The sequence below is a fragment of the Vulpes lagopus genome, chromosome 3, assembly GCF_018345385.1.
Source record: "Vulpes lagopus strain Blue_001 chromosome 3, ASM1834538v1, whole genome shotgun sequence".
In the NCBI taxonomy this organism is placed as follows: Eukaryota; Metazoa; Chordata; class Mammalia; order Carnivora; family Canidae; genus Vulpes; species Vulpes lagopus.
This window is the reverse complement of record NC_054826.1, coordinates 121,102,083-121,128,674: the sequence shown is the minus strand read 5'-3', so window position 1 is coordinate 121,128,674 and position 26,592 is coordinate 121,102,083. Positions and strand designations below refer to the sequence as shown.

General features: G+C 51.0%; 1 protein-coding gene and 1 long non-coding RNA gene across 2 annotated transcripts in view; one reads left to right on the top strand and one right to left on the bottom strand.

Moving 5' to 3' along the window:
- Nucleotides 1-4,217: 4,217 nt before the first annotated feature.
- Nucleotides 4,218-26,193, top strand: LOC121487285. Its single transcript, XR_005986817.1, has 2 exons — nt 4,218-4,639; nt 26,121-26,193. It is a non-coding gene; the product is annotated as an uncharacterized LOC121487285 (long non-coding RNA).
- EMP2 (epithelial membrane protein 2) overlaps nt 13,471-26,592 on the bottom strand; it is a 33,723-nt gene continuing 20,601 nt past the window's right edge. Inside the window, exons 2-5 of the mRNA XM_041748826.1 lie at nt 22,613-22,745; nt 20,226-20,316; nt 17,752-17,898; nt 13,471-16,478 (exon numbers count right to left, since the gene is read on the bottom strand). Coding sequence (XP_041604760.1) covers nt 16,291-16,478; nt 17,752-17,898; nt 20,226-20,316; nt 22,613-22,690 — 504 coding nt within the window. The 5' untranslated portion in view covers nt 22,691-22,745 and the 3' untranslated portion in view covers nt 13,471-16,290. The remainder of the gene's footprint in view (nt 16,479-17,751; nt 17,899-20,225; nt 20,317-22,612; nt 22,746-26,592) is intronic.

Sequence of the window (26,592 nt, the reverse complement as noted above, 5' to 3'; positions counted from 1 at the left end):
CGCCTCTTCCCCATCTTTCTGAAATTGGAATTAAACCTTTTTTCTTGAAGCGTTGAAACCCATTGTAATAACGCTACTAATATATTTGAAATATGGTGCCAGTGTGGCCGGTCTTTTAGCTAACACCTAGATACAACATTGATTCTGAAGGGGCTCAGAACAAGGGTCCCCCAAAATGTGCCACCTTGGCACAGGGACCATTTTGAGCTGAAGGCAATCAAGACCCTGCCAACTCAAGAAAAACTTTTACCTCTGCTTCAAACTACCTAAAAGAATTCAGGTAGGGGGTCTGGCCCAGAAAGAGAGCCATTACCAAGAGATAACTTTTTAATCTGAAATGACCTGTCCATACGGCAAAATTTCGTTTCGGCTAATTACCAAGCATTTGCTCTCCTTGCCCTGTGAGGGCTCCCTGCCCCACTTTGAAGCCCCAGGACCTTGTCTCATTCGTTGGCTCAAAATGACAGGCGAGCCTCAGTTGCCTGGCTTGTCCTTGGGTCTCACTGTCTTTGTGGGGCTCTGGTATGTACTAATTCAATTTATTTTTCTCCTGTTAATCTGTCCCATGTTAATTTGGTTATTGGACCAATCCCAAGCAAACAAAGCCAAGAAGGGCAGGGGAAAAATGCTTGCTGGCAATCTCGATTTCAATTTTGAATTTGACTCACAAATTGCAACTGGAATTGTCACAGAAGTCAGCTTTTCAAAAGCCCTTCCCTGACTGTTCTCAATTTCAGAACTTCAGTTCTACTTAGACACAAAGCCTTTGGGGTGGGGGGCACCTGGGTGGCTCAGCGATTGAGCATCTGCCTTGGGCCCAGGACGTGACCCGGGGTCCTGGGATCGAGTCCCGCATCAGGCTTCCCGCAGGGAGCCTACTTCTCCCTCTGCCTGTGTCCCTGCCTCTCTCTTTGTCTCTCATTATAAATAAATAAAATCTGTTTCTTTTTTCTTTTTTAAAAAAAGCTGTTGCAGGTGGATTTTATCACCTTCCCCAACCCTTCCTTCTTCCACACTTTTGTCACATGGGAGTCAAATGATGCAGATTAAATCACTTTCTCTAAGCAGAACCCAGCACAAGTGGAAGACTCACCTCCGTAAGACTCTATAGAGGCAGCGTTGCCTGTGTTGACCGCCATGAAGATGGGAAGCTTCGCTGGTGGACTGCGTTGAGTGGGGCAGGTGCATGGCGCAGCAGTGACTCCCATTCTCATCCCCACCTCAGCTCTTCCCCTTTCCCAGGACAAGACGAAGCTTTCCAAAACTTTGCAGCGACACTCAGATACACAGAGAGGCCTTCAGAGTTGCCAAGCAGACCAGAATTTAAGGAGTGGGGTTTAGAGAGGGATGGAAGGAGGGTCACATAACTGTGGTGTAGAGTAGGGCAGGCTCAGAACGGGGCACACATGAGATGCACCTGCTCCAGGGGGTAAACACCAACAGGCTTTTCCACCCTCACCGAGCCGAGGAGGGTCTACGAAAGAAACGTTGATTGGCCTCACACGCCGCAAGACCCCTAAGTGACCTGCCCGTCAGATTGCCCACAGGGAGGGAGAGACGATTCTCCAAAAGGAATTCCGGGGTGTTGTTACCAAAGCAAGGGGGACCGTGTATGAGCCAAAAAAAAAAAAAAATCAATAAATATCCAGATGATTAACAGGTATTTTGACAATCAACAGGCCATGTGTGGGAGGGGAGATTCCCTTTTCATTTTTAATTTATCAGTCTTGGCTGGGCTACACTTCCATCGGGTCACTGTGCCTCCAAGCCACCTTCGAGGTGCACTGTGACCTGATGGCGCCCAGTGAGATGGAGCGGGGAGTGGCAGAGAGGAAAGGAGGTGGGGGGCTGGCAGGCCCAGACCTCCCCAGAAGCACTCCCGGCGCCGGCCCCCTGCCACCTTCTCTGGGGTCCCCAGAGCTTGTTAAGTGGCAGATTCCCGGGCCCCACTGCCCAGGGTCAGGCTCAGCCTGGGGGGGGGCGGGACCCCAAGCTCAGCACCCGCCGACTTGAAGTCGGCGGAGCTGCCAGCACCATGCGGCTGGTCACATGTCTTGCCCCGTCTTGCCCTCTGGGGCCAGGAGACAGGCCGAGCATGGTGGGGGCTGGCAGGGGGCACTGAGCCATCACTCCCTCAACATGCACCTGGATGCTGTGTCAGCCCCCCCCTCCGGGAAGCTCCTAGAGCTTCCATCCCCAAGGTCAGCTGAGCCCCCACCTCCTCCAGGAAGCCCCCCTGGATGCAGCCCTGCTCTTTGGGGGCTCTTTCCCCTCTGGAGCCTTCAGCACTTCTCTGAACCACCTGTTGGACACTGTGGTGGTGTTTTAATTGTGATGAAAAATAAAACAGCTTCTTGACTGTCCACTATCATTCCCCATAAACACTATGATGTATATGGGATTTCTAGAACTTTTTTAAAGCTGCATGAGTGAACCTCCCCTAGAACCCCAGCTTCCCCTCTCGCTTCCCCAGCTGCTGGCAACCACATCCTACTTTCTGTTCCTGTGAGTCTATTTGAGGTACCTGGTGAAGTGCTATCTAGAGGCAGTGACAAACTGAGTCCCCATCAACAACGCGTAGTGGGGACGCCTGGGTGGCTCAGCGGTTGAGCACCTACCCTGGGATCCTGGGATCGAGTCCCACGTTGGGCTCCCTGCATGGAGCTTGCTTCTCCCTCTGCCTGTGTCCCTGCCTCTCTCTCTCTCTCTCTCTCTCTGTGTGTCTCTCATGAATAAATAAATGGAATCTTTAAAAAAACCAAAACACTGAGTGTTTAAGAACACTGAGTGGATTAAGAAAAGATGGTGTGTACATACGATGGAGTATTAGGCGTAAAGAAGAAGTAATCCGGTGACGAGCAACATTGTGGACGGCCCCGGAGGATGTTATGCTAAGTGAAGTTACCCAGTCACAGAAGGTCAAATACTCTAGGGTCCTGACTTGATCGCACCTGAGTTACAAGGCGGCCCCATCACAGGTTCTCTGCCCCGGGCTACCCACTACCCGTTAGCATCACCTGGAGAACCTTAACAACCGCCCCACCCAGGCTGCTCCCCAGCCCGGTAAATGAGCACCTCTGTGGGATCTGGGCTCCAGGAGCACTCCCAGGGGCTCCAGCACGTGCCAAGGTTAAGAACCCGGGATGCGGGGTCAGCACATCTAATCCCAAGCCTTGAATCTGCCACTTACTTGGTAGGTGCCCTTGACAATAAGAAGAGATTAACGGCCCTCATTGAGCACTGACTGTATGCCCCTGGCAAGTATGCCACAGCCAGTCCCATTTTCCAGGACGCAGAGGCCCAGAGAAATCCAGCCGTTGGCTGTGGGGTACACAGCACGGGAACCACTGGGACCAGATGTGCATGGAGGCGGCCAGCTCAGCAGGGTCCTTAGCCCGGTGAGGCCAGGCTCCTGGGTCCTACAGAGGTAATTCCCCTTGATCTGGGTGCCATACCTCATTCTGAAAAGGTCTGGGGGGCTTCTCAGGATCCTTTTTCCTGGACAAAAGTCCCAGGATGCCGCAGGATGACAAAGATGAAGGGTGGGCTTCAGAAAAAAGCAAACGTAGTGGGGCGCCCGGGTGGCTCCATCGGGTGAGCATCTGCCTTCAGCTCAAGTCATGATCCCGGGGTCCTGGGATCGAGCCCCACGTCGGGCTCCCTGCTCAGAACAGAGCTTGCTTCTCCCTCTGCTCCTCACCCTGCTCATGGTCTCTCTCTCTCAAATAAAATCTTTTTTTAAAAAATAAAATAAAACTTAAAAAAAAAAAAAAAAGCAAAGCTAAGAGCATAGAGGCATAGTGGCCCCCGTCACCGCTCGGGGTCAGACAAGGAAGGCAGCCGCCCTTCTGGCCGGGCTCTGGCTCCCGCAGCTCACTCAGCCACCATTCCCTCCTGGCCGAGGCAGCAGCACATCCTGGCAACTTAACTTCTCCTTCTGGGGGAAAAGAAAAAAAAATCTGTTATTGAAGGTGACCCTGTGCCAAGGGCAGGTCACCCCTCTCTTTCCTCGCCTGTGTCCAAGCTCCTGGTGAAATGGTGCTATTATCCCTCTGCAAACACGGAGGAGCAATTTCCTCCTGGCTCCTCCCGCCTCTGTTTGTTCCACTGGATGACAAATATTGAGTAAATGTGCAGTTTGAGCTTGGGGACCAGGAACATCCCGTGCTGTCCTCCCGTGTGTTCAGACAAGCCCAGGGCCACAGTGGGGCAAGGCCGTTATTGGCTCTGCCCTGTTCTCCCATGACGGTGCAAGCTGCATGGGACCAGCCACCCTCAGAGCAGTTTCTAGCAGCGTCCTCGCCCTGGCAGCGTCCCCAGGATCGCCAGGCACCGTATTTCCTGGTATTTAAAACCCTACAGCAGGGGCTCCCAACTGGCGGCAGTTTGGCCTCCGCTCCCCAGGGGACTTTTCTTGCTGCCACAATTTGTGGGTGGTGGTGGGGGTTTCTACTGGCATCTGATGCGGGGAAGCCAGGGCTGCCGCTGAGTGCCAGGTACGCAGAAGGCAGTCCCCACAACAGAGCACGATCTGGTCCCCAAAGTCCATTGCGCCAACGCTGAGAAGCTTCAGTATGGACTCGGGAGCTCTTACAAGGACGAATTTTGAAAGGACACATTGACAGGTGCTTTTCATAATGTAAGTATTTATTTACTTATTTGTTTATTTTTAAGATTTTATTTATTTATTCATGAGAGACACAGAAGGAGAGAGAGGCAGAGACACAGGCAGAGGGAGAAGCAGGCCCTATGCAGGGACCTTGACGTGGGACTCCATCCCAGGTCTCCAGGATCACACCCCGGCTAAAGGCGGCACTAAACCACTGAGCCACCAGGGCTCCCCCATAATGTAAGTATTTAAAATGGCTTCAAAGTAGTTTTGTGCTGAAGATACTCTCGTCTCATGGAAGGATGGTAACTTCTGGGGGCGCCTGGGTGGCTCAGCGGTGGAGCATCTGCCTTTGCCCTAGGGCGTGATCCCGGGGTCCTGGGATCGAGTCCTGCATCAGGCTCCCTGCAGGGAGCCTGCTTCTCCCTCTGCCTGTGTCTCTCTCTCTGTGTGTGTATCTCTCATGAAAGACCAGCTACGATGGTCTTTCCTTCCCTTAAAAAAAAAAAAGGTAACTTCTGTACTGACACTCCGCTGTAAACTGTAAATCTGTCTCGAGGCTGTAATACTCTACCAACTGTCAACAAGAGTACAGAGGTCGCATGGCTAAACATTAATTAATTAAGCTAATGAAAATCAGTACAAAGCAATGCTCTGGTCGCATAGATCGAACTGCATGGTAATAGGGATCAACTCGCGTCAGCTTCCATCAGCTGTGTTGGGTTTGGCTAAACTCTATGTGAAAGAACCTTAGCTTCACTACGGGGAGGAGGAGCTTCGTTGCTATGTTGTGTGGCCACACTGCACCCCTAGGGGGTGATAGTGTCACCCGATGGTCCACTTTCTGGCCTCTTGGCCTCCCGGAGTCCACAGAGCAAGTGCCTGGGGTGCTGGATAATTTTTGGATACATATTTTTTGGAGAGGTGGAGTACATAATGATATGCGTTTACCTGGTGTTTACCTCCAAATGTAAAATTAAAACTCCTCTGACTTATGTACATCGGTCTGACCCCTTAAAAGGATGGTTTGCCAATGGTGACCATCTGAAGAACCTGAAAGTCCTAAAATTCAGATCCTGGGTCAGTGCCTTTGAGATATAACAGGTCTGGAATCTGCATTTTCGTGAGGATTCCCTAAATGGTGTGTGTTCTAGATGGTTCCATTGCCACACACACCTTTCTCTATTTTATGGCCCTGAAGTCTGCACTAACGGATTGCATTAACAGCCTCAATACGTGGCTCCCTCCCGCCCTCACCTTCTCACCCCTATCCCCTGAGGTGACTGTGTGGTCCTGTCACTGAAGGAGGGTGTTGGTTTCCCCTCCCTTGCACCTAGGAGAGATCTGTAGCCGGCTTGGCCAAGAAAAGGCAGCGGAAGTGGTATCCCAGTCTCAAGCCTAAGAGAACATATATGTTTCCGCTTGTTCTCCTGCATCTCCCCCATCACTGTGAGTCTATGCCTGGGTCAGTCTGATCCAGGACGAGGGATCTGTGGGACAAGGTTGAGTGCCCCAGCCATCTCAGACAAGGCCAGTCCTCACCAGCCAACCCCCGTGCCCCCCAGACTTGGGGGCACGTCCAGCCAGAGCCAGCAGAGCTGCCCAGCCAACCCCCAGCTGAGCCTGGACCTGTGAACAATGAGCACTCGCTGGTATGTGCCAGCATGCATTGTGGCTGCTTGTTATGCAGCTGTAGCTAGCATATCCACTCCCATCTTGCAGGTGTCCACCATCCGTCAAAGGAGGTGGCTCTGGGAAGAAGAGAGACCAAAGGAAATGGCTTAGTCTCCTTACTGTACTTCCCTGCTCCTCTTGTCACTCGCCCACCAATAAATTGAGGCCTCTCTACCTGACGGGCTGTCATGAGAATCAAATGTAATGATACAATTCATGTGAAGGCGTTGTGCAAACCAGAGTTCCTTCTGGGTGTCTCTGCGGGTACTTAGCATCCTCTGCATGGTGCCACATTGTCTTGCATGTGCCCTGAATGCCCACAACCCTGTGAAACAGCTGGTCCTGTGGCCCCGTCCCATCTGCCCTCAGCTCTCCTAACACAGGTCTTGGCATTAACGTCATGTTAGCAACAAGTCCTCACCTGCCCTGAGTTGCTATCTTCCTGTCACACCATTTCCATGTCCACAGATTGCACTCCAATTTGTAATTTTGTTCACCTTGCTTGTCATCTGCCCCCACTGCAATGAAAGCTCCATGAGCGCGTGGGATGTCTGGTACATCCCTGAGTCTCCATGCCTGCCCCAGTGTGTGGTGCCCAGTAGGCGCTCAACACGAATCGGCTGAACGGGAGACCAGAGGGACCAAGCATTACCCCATTTTGCAGATTAGGCCATGAGGTCTGCAGAGTCTAATAGCTTGGCAAGGCCTCTCCGTGACTAACTGCTGAGTTGGACTGGAACCTGGGCCTGTCTGCTTCTGGGGCCCATGAAGTGACTTCCAGGTTCTTCAGATGGTCACTGTTGGCAAACCATCCTTTTAAGGGGTCAGACCGATGTACATAAGTCAGAGGAGTTTTAATTTTACATTTGGAGGTAAACACCAGGACACGCATATCAATATGTACTTCGTGTTCCTTCACGTGGCCCAGCCTGGCCTCCCAGGCAGGGTTTGGTTGGTTGCAGAAGTCCTAGGCCATGGCCTTGGGTGGGAGCAAGAAATGCAGTGATCAGAAAAGCCAAATCCTAGCTCCTGCTCTCCGGGGCAATGAGTCAGAAACCTCAGCTCCTTAAAAAGCCAGACACGCTCTGTAATTAGTGCACTCCAGACCCCTGGCAGAGCGGCCGCTCCTGCCGGCCGTGCGGAATCACGCAAGGGTCCTCCTGGGTCACTGCCGTTCCAGAAGCTCGAGTGGGGCTTGTGGGCAAGGGGGGGTGAGAGTACGGGGCGTGCGGGCTTCCGTGGAGGCTGGCAGCGTCCGATCACACACCCAGGTGTGGCTAAACCCAAATGCCTATGTCTCATCTCCCGTTGGATTGGGATTTATTACGAGGCCAGCTTGAAAGAGGTTCAGAAAGAGCAGGCTCAGGCAGTCCGGTAGGGAGGAGCCGCAGGCCTGTGTGAATCCCCTTCAGCCAGCGAGGACGTTGGCTTATGCTTTTTTTATACTGTTGTTATGAGGCAAATACCCCAAGTGGTACCCAACGAATCTAGGTAGCACCTGCAGACACCCCCACGGAGGGAGGCCACTGCCTTCTCTGTTCTCTTGTTAGCTTTCTGATTACGTCAGGCAGCTATGGTCCTGATCATATTTTAACACCTTCCCGTCTTTTCCTAGCCTCCTTTCTTGGGGAAGGACCAGTCCTCAGGTCAAAACCTCCACTGGATGACAGTTTGTACTATACTCTTAATCGCATTCTTGTTTTAAATCGTATCTAGGTCACTTAGGGCACCCGATGCCGATTTTCAACTTACCTTAGAGTTTCCCTCTGAATAAATGTATTTCTGTAAAGAAATAGTTGCTTTAAAGAAAAATGTCCAGTAAATAATAGTGCAGGCTATCAGTGCCTGTAAGCAGAGTAACGGGCGAGAGATGGGTCAGTAAAGCTGGGAAGCATGAGCTCAGCTGTGGGTTAGCAGGGAATGGGATTCTGATAGGATGTAGCCGGCAGTTGCCATTGGGTTTGACTGCCCAGCACTTGAACTTCCGTCCTCTGTTGGGGAAATCCCTTCCTCCTGAGTCTTGGCAGGTTGCAACCTTACCTCCCACCACCAATGCTGAAAATGCCCACTAACTAGTTGCCAGCCTCCCTTGCAGCGAGGGCGTGGTCACATGACCCAGGCTTCGCCCATCGGATGGATGCACCTTGCCAGGCTCGGCCTCCGAAGGAGTAGGGATGGCACGGACTGTTGCCTTCCATTGGAGCAATGGGCTGCACAAGATCAAGTTCCCAGCACAAACCACCTTGCGGCGCCGGCGGTGGATTCCTTACCAAACTGTTCTGTGGAAGAATGTGAGGCAATCAACAGGGACTTGGCTGCCTACCTCCCAGCCTCTGCCCCACCCGATTTCCTGTTACTGAATTCCTGTTCTGTGGAAGTCAGCCAGTCACTGTTGCTTGCAACGAAGAAGAGGAATGATACAAAATTTGGACGCTACGAGCAACAGACACTGTAGTGTGCAATTGGCCAGTCGAGGCGGCAGGGCCATGAGGGCCTGTTATTCCAGGCTGGGACGCAGTGGCCGTTGCATGATCTTTGCAAGACATTTGTTGGACACGAAGGCTCGGCAAGTTTTCCTGTAAAGGGCCAGATAGTCACTGCGTCAGGCTTAGGGGTCAGTATGGTCTCCTTGGCAGCCACTCACCTCTGCCTTTGAAAGTGGCCGCGAACAGTATGTCAGCTGGTGTGTGTGTGGCTGGTTGCCAAGATCATTTTGCTTACAAAATCAGGTGGTGGGCCGGGTTGGGCCCATGGATCAGATGTTTGACCCTGGTTTAAACTGTTGTGGAAACATATCTTGCTGCTGCCATGTTCAGCTTCCTAGAGTCTTCACTAAGCTCCTTGGAGAAAAAGTCAATCTTGAGCCACAGGTGGCTCCCTGAGTGGCAAAAGTGGAAGACAATAGGGCATCACTGAGATTCTTTCTGCTTGAAGCCTTAACAATCTAAACTGATAAGTCCAGGGATTCAGAGGTTTGTGGGGACCGGCGACTCAAATTCTAAGCCAGGAATTTGTGCGCTTGGCCCGTAAGGGCCAGACGGTAAAGAGCTCAGATGTTACAGGCCACATAAAGCCTTTGTTTCTTCTTCACATTTTTTTTTTTTTTTGCAACTCTTTAAAAACAAAAAAGCAGGACACCCGGGTGGCTCAGAGGTTGAGCATCTACCTTTGGTTCCAGTCGTGAGCCCACAGTCCCAGGATCGAGTCCCACGTCGGGCTCCCTGCATGGAGCCTGCTTCTCCCTCTGCCTCTGTCTCTGTCTCTCATGAATGAACAAATAAAATCTTTATAATAAAAAATGAAAATAAAACCAAAACACCATTCTTATCTCCTGGGCCATTAAAAAGCAGGCTATTGGCCAGCAAGCCTGTCATGTGCTCAACTGTGCTCTAAACTATACAGATCAGTGGTGTGGAGGCAGAAAGCGGAGTGGAATGGACGAGACAACTAGAAAAGATGCGCCAGGTCCTAGCCTTTTCCACCAGAGGGACAAGCCCAGGGACATAGCTTGGACTATGACAGCTTGAAGTTACTGCCTCAAGACATAGAGCCATGACACTAGGAGACAGCAATTCTCGAGCTCAAAGATTAGGCCCATCTCATAAGAGACCATAAGACAGAACCATCCAGCTATGCTGCGCCTGGATTCCTGTCAAAACCTGTGCGACAGGAGCACCTGTGTGGCTCAGTGGGTGAGCACCTGCCTTCAGCTCAGGTCGTGATCCTGGGATCAGGGGATCGAGTTCCACATTGGGCTCCCTCTGCTTGTGTCTCTGCATCTCTCTCTGTGTCTCTCATGAATAAATGGATAAAATCTAAAACAAAACAAAAACCTCAAATGCTTGTTTGAAAAAAAGAAAAGATCCAGGTACGATCTCTGGCTGACTGGCCCACTAACTAGTTGCCAGCCTCCCTTGCAGCGAGGGCATGGTCACATGACCCAGGCTTCGCCCATCGGATGGATGCACCTTTGGCCTGCATGGCCAAAGGAACCTTATCTGTGACCAAAGATATCCCATGACTGTCCTCCCCTGAGGCACTTCTGAGACACTGGGCCTCATGTCCACAGAAAGGAAGAAGGGGCTCGTCTCCACTGCCCATCTTGGGTATGGCCTTGGAGGGCTGTGCCCAGGAGATGGTCCCCCTGAGTGGAATCAGAGGCCGCGGACTGACCAACCACTGACCTCACTCTCCACCAGGGAGTGGTACTTGCAACTGACAAGGAACTTTGGCCACTGGGCATGGATTCTCCTTCTGCTCATCCATTTTCCAAAGGGGATCATCTGTTACAGGGATTCTGTTCCTTTTCCCCCATTACGTGTTGCTGCGTTGGGCGTATAGGACTTAGCTTTTCGTCATAGGTCACTGGGCCATGAGGAGCCACATCTGGATCTGACACAGGGTAATCCATGTCACCAAATGATTCTGGAGCTGGAAGTACTAACTGGTTTTGGCGTCAGGGTGTGTACCTCTTGGGAAGGGGTTAGTTCACTTCATGAATATATAAGAATCTTAAAAATTCTTATGAAGTTGTGTGTGGACGTTGGGCAGCCCAGGGACAGACTGTGGCAGACCCTGTTGGTGGCCTCTTCTCTTCTCTAGGAGTGTGGTTGATAAGTATATCCCTCACTGAGAGACTCTAATGCCCAGCTAAGAGGTCAACACCAGTCGTGGTCATTTTAATTACCTCTCTCAGTGTTTGGGTTAAGCATGAAAATCGGAATCCTCAGGCATTGGGAAGAGTTTGCCAAAGGATTCTAAGAAAACTCTTCTTGTTCCTAAAAAGAGACACACACGAAAAAAGACAGTACCCTTCTCATTTGATTAGACCGGGGAATGGCAAACATTTTCTGTAACAGGCCAGATAGTATTACAGGCTGCAGGCTGTGCATGTTCTGTGGTAACCCTCCCTATGTAGCCTGAAATCAGCCTGCATGACATCTAAACAAAACAGCTGCGCTCCAATAAAACCTTATAGATGGACGCTGAGGTTTGAATTTCATGTAATTTTCATGTGTCACCAAGTATTCCTCTTTTCACTTCTGTTTTTTGTTGTTTGTTTTTTTTTTTAAATTGGGAACTAAGATAAGTCTAGACAATGGCAGGGACTAAGTACCAAACACCCAGCACAACACTTATGCCATAATACATACACAAATACTTGGTGAATAAATATTTACAATACCTTCATGATGAATTGACCCCTTTAGCAGAAATATTAGTGCACCATCATTACTGCAACATCAGAACACCTAGATATCAAGCAATAGTAACAGATCCAAGTAACAGATCCAAAGGGAGGGATACAGTAATAGTAGCAGACTTCAGTACCCCACCATCAGCAATGGATAGATCATCCAGGCAGAAAATCAATAAGGAAACATTGGGTTTGAGCTAGACTTTAGACCAAATGGACCAGACAACATCTATGGAACGTTCCCTCAGAGAGCAGCGGAATATACATTCTTCTCAAGCACGGAGGGAGCATTCTCCAGGATGAATCATGCTAGGCCACCAATACTTGGTGAATGAATGAATGACACACTTCCTTCCAAGTGGAAGAAATATATAAAATTGAGTTCTCTGGGGTGCCCACCATCTATCTTCCACATGGACCAAAAACCAAACCAAACTGACCATGAAAAGACCCTAGAAACACAAAGAATACAGACAGTAAGTAAGCCTTGGAGGTTTTTAGTTTGCAACTCCTACGTAGAGACAAGTGAACGCAGGTTCTCCAGATAGATTGCCTTTACTACTTTTGGCATTCCTTCACTAAAAATTCAAGATCTCACTATGTCTCTCTTCATCTATCATCTATCTATCCATCCATCCTCTCTGTCCATCCTATCTACCTAACCATCCTATTATCTATCTATCATCTATCTATCCTGTCTACCCATCCTATCTAATCTACCTATCCATTCTATCTTCTATCTATCCATCCTACCTATCCATCCTATCTATCCATCCATCCTGTCTGTCCATCCTACCTATCCATTCTATTATCTATCATCTATCTATCTATCTATCTATCTATCTATCTATCTATCATCTATCTATCATCATCTATCTCTACCTATCATCATCATCAATCTATCCATCCTATCTACCTGCCTACCCTATCCTAGCTATCTACCTATCCATTCTATCTTCTATCTATCCATCCTACCTACCGATCCTATCTATCATCTACCTACCTATCTACCTACCTACCAATGTATCTATCATCTCTTTCTTTCTTTCTGCTGAATTTTTCATTGTTTAGCAGAGTGTGCTGTAAAGATAGTCTGATTTTCATCATCGCCCAACCCTTTAAAGCAGAAGTCTTCATTAAGCAAACTGGAGAATAAGGCTGGCTATATGATTTTCAGGGACCCTGCAAATAGAAAATGTGAAGCCATTGGTTCAATATCTCTAAGAATTTTAAGACGGCACCAGCAGATTGCTAACCAAACAGGAAGTCGTGAACAACTGCAGGTCATTCTTCCAGGAAGCTGGTTCCATGAGAGGCAAGGGGGTGGAAGCTGTCCTGTGAGGAACTCTCAAACATCAGTTGCTCGCTATAAAAACCGCACGATTATCTCGATGAGAAATCATGTGGTGCCCTGCCACTCAAAATGGTGGCAGTCTACCCTGGATGCTGGCACAGTTGGAACACTGGAGTCTGTTGCTCTGGGCCATTTGGTTCCAAACTTTATTTGCCATGTACAGTTTCACAGTATATAAAATATAGGAAATAAACTATTTGAAAGGCACATGAAATAGAACATATCTAACCAAAGTCACATTTTGTCCCCAAACCAAGATTCAGATTTAGCCTCTAGGCCATTCCCTCACATTTCCCCCAAACCACTACTCCCCCCAGTATACAAAACTGTCTAGTCTGCTGTATTATAAATAACCTTTCAACTATTAGCGAGTTGATTCCCCACTCAGGCAGATTTTAAATGAAGCCACAGCTACTATCAACCTTCCAGCTACTGTGTTTAGTGTGTGTATGTATGGGCTTGGGGTCAGAGTTTCTGCATCATCAGTAAATACAGAGCATCAGGGGACTCCGATGCGCTCAGGCTCACAACCTACAGCAGAGAGCATGGGGGTGGGGGGACGTCGCCAACTTTCCTGTATTCACGTATGAATATACACATTCACTCAGAGCAACAAATCAATCCTACAAACTCATCTCAACAGAGACCCAAAGTCATTTTAATGCAAATAACAAAACAAGTTAGTCTGTCTCCATCCATAGCCCCTCCACGAAAGAAGTACAGTACTTTATAAAAATGTTCTAAAATGCGCAAACTACAGTTCCTTCAAATACAGTTGTTACGGGTAACACATTTGGTCCTAATATTTGCTTCCTGGATGTCTCAGCTAATTTTCTTCATTGGGGTTGTTCTTGAGTCACTGATAATAAGCACTGAGTGAGGGCTGGTTCTGCCTACAGGTAAGAAGTTTGGACAGTTTCCTCCTCCCACCATCACCTCTTCCTTGCTTCCCCGAAGGCATGTCACACCCGTGGGGGATGGAAAGTTGCTCTCACATTTCACAAAACCTTGGTGTCGCAGATGGGTGTGGACACTGAATGCTACATGGTAGTGGTGACCAGCCAGGAAAACCCATGGGGTCGTTTTGGATGCTCACAGACCCCTCAAATTTTGGGGAAGGATGTTCACACACTACCTGGAGAGTAGGCTTTCCAGATTTCTGGCTCTGAGCATTTTTGTTTCCAGTGTGGCTACAAGAAAAATCTGGAAGAGCCACCTGGGTGGAAAGCCCTGGGGCACTCAGGCCCACCTTCCTCCTTGAGGCTCAGATAGCATTTTGCAAACCCCAGGGGTGTGACCCACACTCCTACCCACAACAGGACTTAAAAGAGTTTTCCATGGAGACAGGAGGTGACAATGTGTCCCATCCCTGTCCCTGTGTCACCTTCCACCGTGCTGGTGACCTCTCCATGAGGAGGGGGCCCTGTCTCAGAGAGCATGTCTGAATTTGCCTGCCCCGTGTGTTGAGAGCCTCACACAGTGCCTGGCACATAACAAGCATTTAATACTCTGTTGAAAATGCATGCACGAATGAGTGAATGGATGGGTGGATGGAGAGAAAACCTGATCTTGCCCTGGTGTCCACGGCGGCCCTGAAACCACTCAAACCAGACATCCTCCCAGCTCCACGGGAACCGGGCTGATGACAGAGCATCACTGCACTTAGCAGAAGGTCAGGTGCACTCAGCAGAAGCACTCACGTAGCGTCAGCGCGGAGGCGTGGCCATCAGGTCCACCCGCGGCCCCAGCCACATGTCCCCAACAGTGCGCTCAAAACCCAAGAGGCTAATAGGCAGCGAGGTGCAAAGAGCTTCTTCCACAGGTACTCCGGGGCCACCTGCCTTGCCACACACTCACAGGTGCTTTCACGCCTAAGGACAAACTCCCCACGGCCGCGTTCCGCAGGACAGTCTCAGAATCGCCTGGAGCGCTCTTCACCCAGACCCTGGCAAAGCACGTCCCCAAGTGGCGCGGTCCACGCTGCAGCTTGAGAGTCACGGCAATCTGGAAGCTTCTCACGGCTTCATTTGCCATCGGGACCCCTAGACCCTCCAGGAAGTGTTCTCTAGGTGTGACCCAGACACCATGGTCCAGCGAAGGCACTCTGAGGGGCTGGTGGCAGCGGTATTTTAGTCCATCTAAGTGAGCGTTTCACTTAGAAATGCTCTGCAGCTTTCCTTGCAGCGTGTGATTACCTTCCCTACGTTTTCAATCTACCTCCGCCGCGGGATGGTGAGGCCCCGAGGACAGAGACTGTCCCCACGCGGCAGCCCCTGTGCCCAGCAGGCACCAAGCCCTCTGTGATGTATGCTGGTGAATGAATGGCAGGTGGGTCCGTGGAGGCTCTAGGAATGGGGCTTTGCAGAGGCCGGCCAGCCTTAGAAGGCAGGGCAAGAGAAGATGGGCCTTCAGCACCCCTGGGCTGTCTGTCTGGACACAGGGCCCGGCTGCCGTGGGGATGGCCCACCTGTGAGCAGCCGTGAAGGCCGAGAGCTGATGGAGGCCAGGGGCAGCCGGCACCTCGCCATCTCCCCACGACAAGATCTTTAACATTTAGGAGGCAGCTCCACTCGCCTGGCCCTGGGGCCGAGGTCCTCGGCTTCACTGCACCTGCACATCCCCAAGGAGCTTGTCAGAAATGCAGGTGCCCAGGCCCCATCCTGAAGGCTCTGATTCCACAGGTCTAGGGAGGGGCCCCCTGCCAGTCGGCATCCTACTGCATCTGCTGGGGATCACATGCTGAGGTTCTTGGCCTCAGGGTGAGCCCAAATCTGACCGCAGGCTGAAGATCGCCTTCCCTAAGGCAAACAGGAAGCAAGTGACACTGTCAGCAAAGGTGGGTGGCACCCTCTGGGCACCAGCCCATTACAGGAAGGTTGGGGCTCTGGTCTGGATAGACAGTAAAGCAGGGCCTACTATACCTGTTTCTCACATGGAACTTGGCTAAACATCTGAGGAGGCTTCACCCCTCCCCTGGACTCCCCTCACCCCACCTCCAACACTAACACAGACAGAATGAGGAGGGAGGGCTGAGCTGAGACAGGGTGGGGGTGCTCGGCATGGCTCAAAACCTACGGAAGGATGTCCCCCGAGACCTGGTGTTCTTGGTCTCCTGTCCCATCACATCACACGCCCATGGTTAAGAAACATCCTGCTGAGCATTTATGGATTTGAGTATTGCTGAATTTTGGGCTTTGTGCCGCCGTTGAGACTTTCAGATGGACAGGAGTCCTGAATCCCAGCCTTCATAGTCAATTCTCTGATCTCAAGAATGCAAAAACACTCTTCTCTCTCTCTCTCTCTCTCTCTCTTTTTTTTTTTTTTTTTTTTTTTGGCTTTTAAAGGAAACAATATGTTTGCTAGAAAAACCACACACAAAAAAAATGGATTATATACAAAACGGTTATCTGAATGTGGATTCTGTACTGCAGCAAAAGCGACCTAGCTCCCCGGGTTCTATTTGCGCTTCCTCAAGATCAGGTACATGAGGCCGCTGATGAAGGTGAAGGCGAAGGCCACCCACGCCAGGATGAAGGAGTAGCCGTAGCTGCCATCCAGGGTCAGGGAGTACCATCCCGGGTTGTTCTTGTGAAGGTCTTCACGCCGGTCTGTGTATATGGAGGCTGCAATCATGACACACAGGCCTGCCGAAAGCAAGCAGATAATTAAATCACAGACCACGTCACAGGGTGCACCACGGACCCGAGCGGACCGCGGCCGGACAGGAAGGCAAAGTCAGGCTCTGATTATTGGCGGGTATTCCTTTTAATCTATGGGAAAGATCACAAGTGGTAGTTTGTGGCAGGACATTGCTGCCTACCCTGGAGCCGCTTCACTTCCCGCTTGCTCTGGCTGAGCCCGATTTTACCCGGGCAGCTGTACACCCAGCCCAGAGGCTAAGCCATAACTGGTCTAAGCCATGGGTCAGCCAGACAGAGAGTACTTTCGGGTTTGTGTGCCACACACACGCTCTGTCCCAACTACTCAGCTCAGCCCTACTGGCGTGGAAGTGGTGGTGTGGAAATAGCCAGAGGCAGTATGCAAATAAGAGGGCGGAGCTATGTTCCGGTAAAATGTCATTTACAAAAACAAGGCAGCGAGCCAGATCTGGCCCCTGGACCATAGTCTGCCAACTGACCATCCCCCCACTACCCTACCCCACCCCAGGCAATCCTGTTCTTGTTTACTCGTAACAGTTTATGGATCCCTATGTGTCCCAGTTCTGGCCACAGAAAAATCCTAGAGTGAAAAAGACTACTCCCTAGAAAGACACAGATAGGGAGGAGAAAGCATTTTTTGTTGCTGTACTTTCCCTTGTTTACTGCTTTAGATATTGTCAGGTCAGGATGAATGTCTGGAGCTGCAGCAGCCTTTCAGGGGCCAATGAGGAGGTCATCACTGACACCCTGAAGATGAAAGCATCCGAGGATCAAGTGGAGGTTCTTGATGCTGCTCAGCTGCCAAACCTACAATGGCACCTCCCACCTTCAAGCTTCTTGTTGTATCAAAAAAGTAAAGGCCTTTGTGGCCAAAGTCATTGTTAACTGGCTTTTTTTCTCTTACTCGAAGTCAAAAGCATCCTGAGTGAAGCACCAACAGACATTAGTGGGAGGATGAGGTCAAGTACCCTGATCTTCCTTGGGGAAACTGTGCCTCGTCCCTCGGTACCAAGACAGCACGTTCTCACAACCACTCCTCCTTACCCTACAGAGGCTGGCTCAGGCTTCGTGTCTTGGGCACGCTGGCCCCGACCCTCGGACCTGACCCTTCCAGACTCTGAAGTACAGGATGTCCTGCCTCAGCATGGCGGCCGACGTCCCTGTTCCAAATCCACACCTGCCCCGCGGCTCCTGACTCCTCCGACTCGGTGGCCGGGGAAGGGAGTGCTTCCTCCAGGAAGCTCGCCATTGTACTTACACGACATGAGCTGGATGATGGAGGTTAACACGAACCTCTCTCCCTGCTTGAGGCGGAAGAGCTGGAGCAAAAAGATCAGGAAGGCAATGCAGCAGAGGATGGTGGACAGGATCATGGTGGCCTGGACCGCCTGCATCGTGGAGTAATCTGTGGGGAGAGGGCGAGAGAGCATGAGGGAGGACAGCAGACGCCTGGGGCCCCTCGGGGGGTTCAGTGACGGTGCCGGCTCCAGGGTGAGGATGACAGGAGCAGAAGTAAATCTGCATAGCATGGGCTCGAGAACAGCCAAGCGGTCTCCCCAACATCCCCTCCCTGCGGCGACCATCTGCGCGTGGGACCAGATTACCCCACTGGCCTTATCCGGGAAATGGAGCGAGCAGCACCTGCTCTGTCATTCGTCTCAGCCTGGGTATTGCCCCCAAATGCAAGGCTCGTGGTCGGGGAATTTGTTTTCTTTCTTTTTTTTTTAAATGTACAAACGCTCAGGTTTCAATCTGGCCGATTATGGTTTGGGAGCTCAGGATGGATGGGGGATGATTAGGGATCTCCAAAGGAACTCTTGGGGGGATTTGGGGCTCACGGGGCTGAGTGACCTTCAGAACGTGCTCTGCAGACTACCTAGCACCCCCTAAAAGGACGAGAGTTAGGACGAGAATTAGCCTTGCGAGTGCTGCTTAGGAAAAGAGAAAGGGAGGTTTCTTGGATTAGCCTCGGGGAGCGGGGCTCGGCGACGGAAGTCCCAGCAGAGAAAGGAGCCCGTCTTGGACGGAGGGCACCGCATGTGGGAAGGACACGGTGGAAGGCACACCCTGCAGGTAGAGAGGCACAGGGTCAAGGGCACAGACCGGACCTCCTGCCTGGTCCTCAGTGTCCTCGCCTGAAAAAACAGGGATGGTAACAGCTCCCACTCCATCAGGCAGGGGAGGCAGAAAGAATTCATCCACTTGAATTTAGGGGGTGCTGCAAAAGGGGGGGTTCCCGCATAAGGGCTGAACGTTATCACCAGGATGGCAGCTAAGACAGGTGAGGGGACAGTGGCCAAAGTTGCCCAGGAAAATCTAAAAACCAACCTTCTTCTTTTTCCCCAATTTTGCCTGAAGCATAATTCGTAAGCATGTAATGAAAGGCTTGGAGCCACGGACCATGGTTCCTCTGGGCTGCACATCACAATCACCCCCAGAGCACCCAGGCCCTCGCCCCATTCCTCATGTTGAGGAAGGAAGCCCGACCCGCACACAAACACACACACACACAAATACACATGTTGCGACTGCATTTGTACAAAGTCCAGGAGCTCGTGGGAAATGAGTGGAACTGGGCCCAAGGGAACTTCTAGGGTGATGGGAAAGTCCTCTATCTTGCTTTGGATGGTGGCTACATGGGCATATATATAACTGTCAAAACTCCTGAAACTGAGCCCTTAGGAAGTATGTGGTAAATTATAGCTCCATTAAAAAGAAAAACCCAGCATGCTACAGCTCCACTGAGATGAAATAAATCAGCATCTCTGGGGTGGGGACCAGGCACGGAGGCGAGGGGGCAAAGCTCTCCATGCAAGTCCAATGTGGGGCCCAGGTTGTGACCCTCTGGCTAAGAGTAGTGTTTTCAAATTTGGCGGATCTCAGAAATCACCGGGGGGCTTGTGGAAAATACAGTTTCCAAAAAAAAAAAAGAAAGAAGAAGAAGAAAGAAGAAAGAAATGAAGAAGAAGAAGAAGAAGAAGAAGAAGAAGAAGAAGAAGAAGAAGAAAAGAGAAGAAGAAGAAAAGAAGAGAAGAAGAAGAAGAAGAAGAAAAGAAGAGAAGAAGAAGAAGAAAAGAAAAGAAAAAGAAAAAGAAAAAAAGAAAAAGAAAAAAGAAAAAGAAAGAAAAAGAAAAAGAAAAGAGCAAGGAACAGACTCCTAGACCTCTCCCCCTGAGATTATGGTACAGTTGTTCTGGGATGGGCACCAGGAATCTGCATTTTGAAGTACCCCAGGTGACAGTGCCCATAGGGACCACTGTGGACGGCTTGGATCTCCTTAGAGTTCCTATGTTGCAATCCTAACCCCCAACAGGACGGCATTAGGACGGAGGTCATCGGGGCGCGAGGGCGGAGGCCTCGTGAATGGAAGGCACAGCAGCTTGTTTGGCTGTCTGCCCTCGGCCTTGGGAGGCCCCAGGGAGGAGGCGGCTGTGCACAAGCCAGGAAGAGAGGCCTCACCACACACAGCTCCGCTGAACCCTGGTGACACACAGAAGCTCTGCCCAGAAATGGGGAAGGGAAGGGTGCACCCAACTCAGCCCCCGGCCTCCGGATTCTGCCCACCCCTCCCGTCTCCAGCCCGGGCCCCGAGCACCCGCCCCCCCCCCCCCCCCCGGGCCAGGCCCCTCTGGGCACCCAAGTGTGCAGGGGAGGGTGTGACAGCAGAGAACAGAGGAGCCCTTAGATTGAGCGCTCCTTCACTGGGGGTTTCCGTATCAGCGGGGCACTCACCCTGAAAGTTGGCACCGATTTCTGTACAATTTGTGTTGTTGACGCACACTCTCCAGACATCTGCAAAAAACTCTTCTCCTACCCACCAGGCCTGTAACATAGGAAACACAGGGAGGGGCTGCGCGTTAATCATGAAAACGCTGCCTTCTACTGGAGTGTAAGGCACAGCGGTAAATAGATATTCGGGACCAGCGCTTCTCCATGTGCCGCATGCACATGAGTCAGCTGGGAATCGGGTTAGAGCACAGGCTCTGATGTGAGGGGTGGGGGTGGGGCCTGGGCTTCTGCATTTGCAACAGGCTCCCCAGTGAGCCCCATGCTGTGGGGCTGCTCAAAGGTAAGTCGCGGGCTGGGCCCTCACAGGGCGCAGGAGAGCGGCAAGGCTTAGCTGGTGATGACGAGTGTGCACAGTGGTAAATCCCCAAGAACTAGGGGGGTGATGTCAAGTGGAGTCAGGAAGGCTGAGATCCAGGGCCAAGGCCTGTTACGGAGGGAATGATACAACTCTCCTATCAGAGGCCTTCTGCCTCTCTGCCTCTGCCTGCCTTCTCTCCCTTCCATCCATCCAGACTGGAATCTCCCCCTCCCTTCCTCCAGTCAACGAAAGTTCACTGAACTCCTACTATGTGCCAGCCACATGCCAAGCCCAATTCCTAACTCAGATGAACACCACAGGAGTCCCTGGTGGGAAAAAAAAAAAAAAAAAAAAAAAGGCCCATCTGTGTCTTCTCATAAGTGCCACAGCAACACAAACACCCAGCGGTGCCCCCAAAGGATTAACTGGTGCTGGGGCCAATGGCTTTTCTCCCCCAAATGTCCGTCCATCCCTTTCAGGATCCCAAAGGGGTAGATGCAAGGCATGGAAAAAGGAGCCTTCAGAAGGACATTCACTACCAGGCACCTGGGTGGCTCAGAGGTCGATTGTCTGCCTTCAGCTCAGAGTGTGATCCCAGGGTCCTGGGATCGAGTCCTACATCAGGCTCCCCGCAAGAAACCTGCTTCTCCCTCTATGTCTCTCTCTCCGTGTGTCTTTCATGAATAAATAAAATCTTAAAAAAAAAAAGAACATTTACTACCATTTATTTCACAGAGCATGGGCCCTCTGGATAATGACAGTCCAAATACTTTAAGCCACAGCATCAGTGTGCTCTCTGCCCTGGCCACTCAGGGCAACTTGAGAACTTGCAAGAACCCAAACCCATCACTGCATTTAACCCCCTTACGGGATCTAGGGTCGGGAGTGGTTCAAATCCCAGCTCCGCCACTCACTGCAGTAGAGACTCCACAGGTGTCCCAGCTGCCCCGAGGTGGTGCCAGAAGGCGGCCCATCTCGTAGGCTTGAGGTGAGGACCAAATGAGCTGATGCAGGTAAAAGGGCCACACGCAGGACCTGGCTGGAGTGAGCACTCTCTAAGTGGCAGGGGTTGGGATGGTCTATGTTGCTCTGTGATGATTAATCAACAGGAGCCTAGATGTTGGCAGAGCTGTTGGCCACTCGTGGGGTATGCTTGGTGGCTTTCTGGGCAGTGTTTCTGACTCGAGACGCCTCTGAGTTTGAAATGGTCATGACTGAAGCCAGGCCTTTGGGTCAAGGTGTGGGCCACTGTCTGGCACAAAGCTTCATTTCCTGCTAGGAGAGACAGTAATCTATACCAATAGGTCATTTATCAAATGCATCCCTGCCATATGGCTGCAAACTGGATGCTAAAGTGAAACGTTCAATTTTCCAGGGGGGCATGGGCAGCCAGGAGAGTTCCAGGCATGAGCTCTGCTGGGGAGGGCAGGGCAAGGTGACTATCAATTGGGTTCCTGATTTGTAAGAAGATGAAGGCAGGAGGGGTGGCACCTGGGATGGGTCACCTGGGGGGATCTGGAGCAGTGGTCCTCAATGAGAGCGGTCTTGCTTCCCCTCAGGACGTCTGGCCGTGTCCAAAGACATTTTTGGTTGTCACAAGTAGGGGTGGGAGGGGTTGCCATCTAGTGGGCAGGGACCAGAGATGCTGCTGAGCACCCTACAGGGCCCAGGAGGGCCCCAGAGCAAAGAATGATCCAGCCCCATATGGCACACTGCTGAGGCTGAGAAGTTTATCTAGAAGAGGGTTGGATTCAAGCAGCATCCTCCAAGAGTTTGCGACACCAGAGGCACCACACCAGGCTCTGTGGGGGAATCAGGGATGAGAGCAGCCAGTCCCCGCACATCCAGGCCTAACCAGAGACACTCCAAACCTCCACACGTAGGCCGAGTCCTTGGGCCTGAGTCGAGATGGGCGTGTCTGGGTAGGGAGGACGGGCCCAAATCCTCATCCCCTTGGGGAAGCTCTCAATCCTGCCTCCAAGGACTGCAGGACCCAGGGGCTCTGGGGTGGTCGGAAGGAAAGGGAACTTACATTGTCGATGGTGGCGATGAACAGCAATGCGGCGGAGGTGATGTGGAAGAGGATGATGAAAGCCAGGAGCACCAACATTTTCACGGGGCACGGTGGGGTGGGGGTCGCGCTTTAAAGCCTGGAGAGAGAGACGCTAGAGGGAGCGTGAGACAGAGATACACTTGTCAATGCCAGAACAAAATTAAATGAAAAACAGGCAATTTTTAGTGGGGGCTTTAGAAAATCAAAAACTGGGGCACCTGAGTAACTCAGTTGGTTGCGCATTCAACTCTCGATTTCGGCTCAGGTCATGATCTCAGGGTCCTGAGATCAAGCCCTGAGTCAGGCTCCGCGCTCAGTGGGGAGTTTGCTTGGGATTCTCTCTCCCTCTCCCTCTGCCCCTTCCCACACTTGCTCTCTCTCTCTCTCAATAAATAAATAAAATCGGGCAGCCTGGGTGGCTCAGTAGTTTAGTGCTGCCTTTGGCCCAGGGTGTGATCCTGGAGACCCAGGATCGAGTCCCACATTGGGCTCCCTGCACGGAGCCTGCTTCTCCCTTTGCCCGTGTCTTTGCCTCTCTCCCTCTCCGTGTCTTTCATGAATAAATAAATAAAAGTCTTAAAAATTAAATAAATAAATAAATAAATAAATAAATAAATAGAATAAATCTTAAAAAGGAAAAAAAAATAAAATCTAAAACGTCTCTTCTCATCATTCCTCCCCTGGAGAGACTTTACTGAACAAAATCTGGCCTAAGGAGCTGCTCCTTGTTGCACCCACATGCCAAATATTCCTGGTGGAGGACAGGTGAGGACCAATTAAAATCCCCAATTCAGAAAAGCATCGCACCTCCTCAGAGCTGGCGCCAGGGCAGGAAGGAGCGGCTCTATATGGGCTAGAGGGCTGCTCCCCACCCGCCACCCACCAGGCAATGGTGGCAATGCCATGGGCGGGGGCGGGGGGGTCATGGCCTAAGGGGTGGTGGGGGGAGGTGCAGGGTCTGAGTATTCAGATCACAGCCACGGTGCATAACAAGGTAAAATCGATCCCAACACAAAACTATTCCCTAATGATACGGCCATCTGTCAAATTAATCCCCACGCAAAGCCCCCTCCTCTTGACGTCTACCTCTAAGTGAAGACACAGTGTAGGGCCCACGGCTGCTGATTCACTTTCTTCTCCCAGGACCTGGAAGGGCTGCATATCCCAGCCTCCCCTGTGGTTAGACTGGAGCCTTGTGCCTAATTCTGGGCAATGGGCTGTAGCAACCCTGGTGCAAGGCATTTGGGGGCTGAAGAGCAGGTGTGAGCTCTCCCAAATCCCTCCCCTGGAAGCCTCACACTTTGGATTGATACTGTGATGGACAAACAAGCCTCTCTGGAGGTTAAAACACTGAGATTTCAGGGTACTTTTTTTTTTTTTTTTTTTTTTTTACTGTGGCTGGACAGTCTGAATAATATGCAATGGGAAGCAACTGCAAAGTTAAATTGGAAATCTTGCAAAAGAACTGGGGTTGTATCTGCTTTTTCAAAGTGATGCTGGAGAGCTCCTCAAAAGGTGCCAAAGGCATTCGCACAAGAGTCTGACCACGCTGACCACGCTGACTCTCACTCATGGGACTCATTCCGTCATGGGGACGGACGCTGGTGCGCTCGCACAAGGTGACTCCCTAAGACCCAGGACTCACTAACAACCAGCCAGGAGCCTTGTCTGCAGAGCCCCGCCTGGGGAGTCCCAGCTGTGAGTCTGCACACCATCACTTAGAAGAACCCAATGAACCAGCTTCGAGATGCTTCCAATTCTTTTTAAAAGGACAAATACTACTTTGTTTACGCCTGCATCATTAAAAAAAAAAAGATTTTGCTTATTTATTTGAGAGAGATAGAGCATGAGCGAGGAAGGGAGGGCCAGAGGGAAAGGGAGAAGCAGACTCCCTGCTGAGCAGTGTGCCCAATGTGGGGCTCCATCCCAGGACCCTGGGATCATGACCTGAGCCAAAGGCAGATGCTTAACCAACTGAACCACCCAGGTGCCACTTTTTTAAAAAAAGATTTTATTTATTAGAGAGAGAGAGAGAGAGTTAGGGAAGGGGCAGAGGGAGAAGGAGAGGGAGAGAGAGAGGGAGAAGCAGACTCTTCACTGAGTGTGGAGCCAACTCGGGGCTCCATCCCAGGACCCTGAGATCATGACCTGAGCTGAAGGCAGACGCTTCCCCGACTGAGCCACCCAGGTGCCCCACACCTGCATCATTCTTAACTGTCACCATGGGCTGCTTCCAAACAGATACATTTCTGACCTCTGCCAAAATGCCAACCAGAGCAGGCAGGGCCATCAACACCAGGGTGATAGCGGACTTCATATGTTATCCAGTTCAGATGACACAAGAGCATATGGACACATAACTAAAACTTTCCAGAAGAGGGGGGAAAAGGTTCAAACTCCGTTTTCTCCAAAGTGTGAAGTTCAGATGCTCCAGGGCATGATTTGGTTGGAACATTGATTGATAGGGCATTAAATTAACACTGAAACACATAGTGAGAAAGTCCCCATTCTAATCCTCCTCAGTCCATCAAGGAAAGAGACCCAGTTTGGTGCTAGCCTGACTCAACACTTGCCATTTTAAAAAAGGAAAAAAAAAGAAGGCAGGCGATACCTGGGTGGTTCAGTCAGTTATGGATTTGCCTTTGGCTCAGGTGATAATCCCAGGGTCCTGGAATTGAGCCCCATATTGTGCTCCCTGCTCAGGGGGGAGTCTGCTTCTCCCTCTCCCTACTGCTCCGCCCGTTTGCGTGCTCTTTCTCTGTCAAATAAGTAAATAAATCTTAAAAAAAAAAAAAAGAAAGAAAGAAAAGAAAAAGCAAAAGCTGCACTTTAGGCAGATTATAGTGTGGCTAGAATTTAACAACGTTGTTTAGATTTTATTACATTTATTTTTAAGGTTCTTTCTGTTTATAAGAAGTAATGCTATTTATAGACAAATTTGAAGTTTTAAAAGTGAGTCACTTAAGAAAAATATTATGTCAACGAAAGGACAGGTGGCCTTGAGCGTTTACAAAAATCCTGAGGGTGGTTCTCGAATGCCTCACGTCTGGGAGGCACTGCTTTACCACCTGGGAGTGAGTCCAGCTGGAATTCCAGACTCTAGGAAGGAGCCCCTGCAGAGAAGAGGGTACGTTTTTACAAGTGGTCTCGAGTCCAGTGTAAGAGAAAGATCTAGGAGCCTAAGAGGTGGCTACAGATTGGCTTGAACGGTTAGACGTCCCGGAAGATTAGGACGCAGAGCAGTAAATGCCAACTACTAGGCGCTCCCCCATGATGATGTCTGGCTCTCCCACAAAAGGAAAATGGGGGTAAAAAGAGGCCTTGTGGATCTAGAGCATTGCTAGTGACCTCATCAGAGGCTTGGGAGGAAATTATTCATAAGTACAAGAGATCCCTTGAACCTTCAAGAGGGACCCTTTGCTCCTGCATCTTTACACCAAGCATCCTTTAACCACTTTCCCTGAGGCCACTCTCCTCCTTCCCTCAGGGAACCACTCTTCAGGTCTGCTGGGCGTCCTTCCAGAAGCATCCGCCAGGTGGAACTGCACCAGAGTGACAGGTATGGCCTCATGCCCCGCCTGGCCCTCTCTCCTTGGCTCCTGAGGGAGCATCAGTACCGGCCTTCCAGATTGGTGGAGCTCTCTGCATCTCTTCCCAACCCCGGGGAGCCGGACAGTCTGCTCAGCTCGAGTCCTGGGGTTCCCTGGGCTGGGGGTGGGGGGTCCCTGAGCTGCGGGGGGGCAGGGTGTGGAGCAGAGAGCCCATCCTCCAACCGAGCTTCTCATCCCACCACGACCCCTCCGGGATGGTTCTCTTCCAGCCAGTCCACCTTGTTGCTGATGCTACAGTGTACTCACTGGTTTCCTGCTGGTGGCCACTTCAGTCCTTGCCGGACGTCCTTACATCCATCCGTCCTTCCTTCCTTCCTTCCCTCCTTCTTTCCTTTCTCCTCCTCCTCT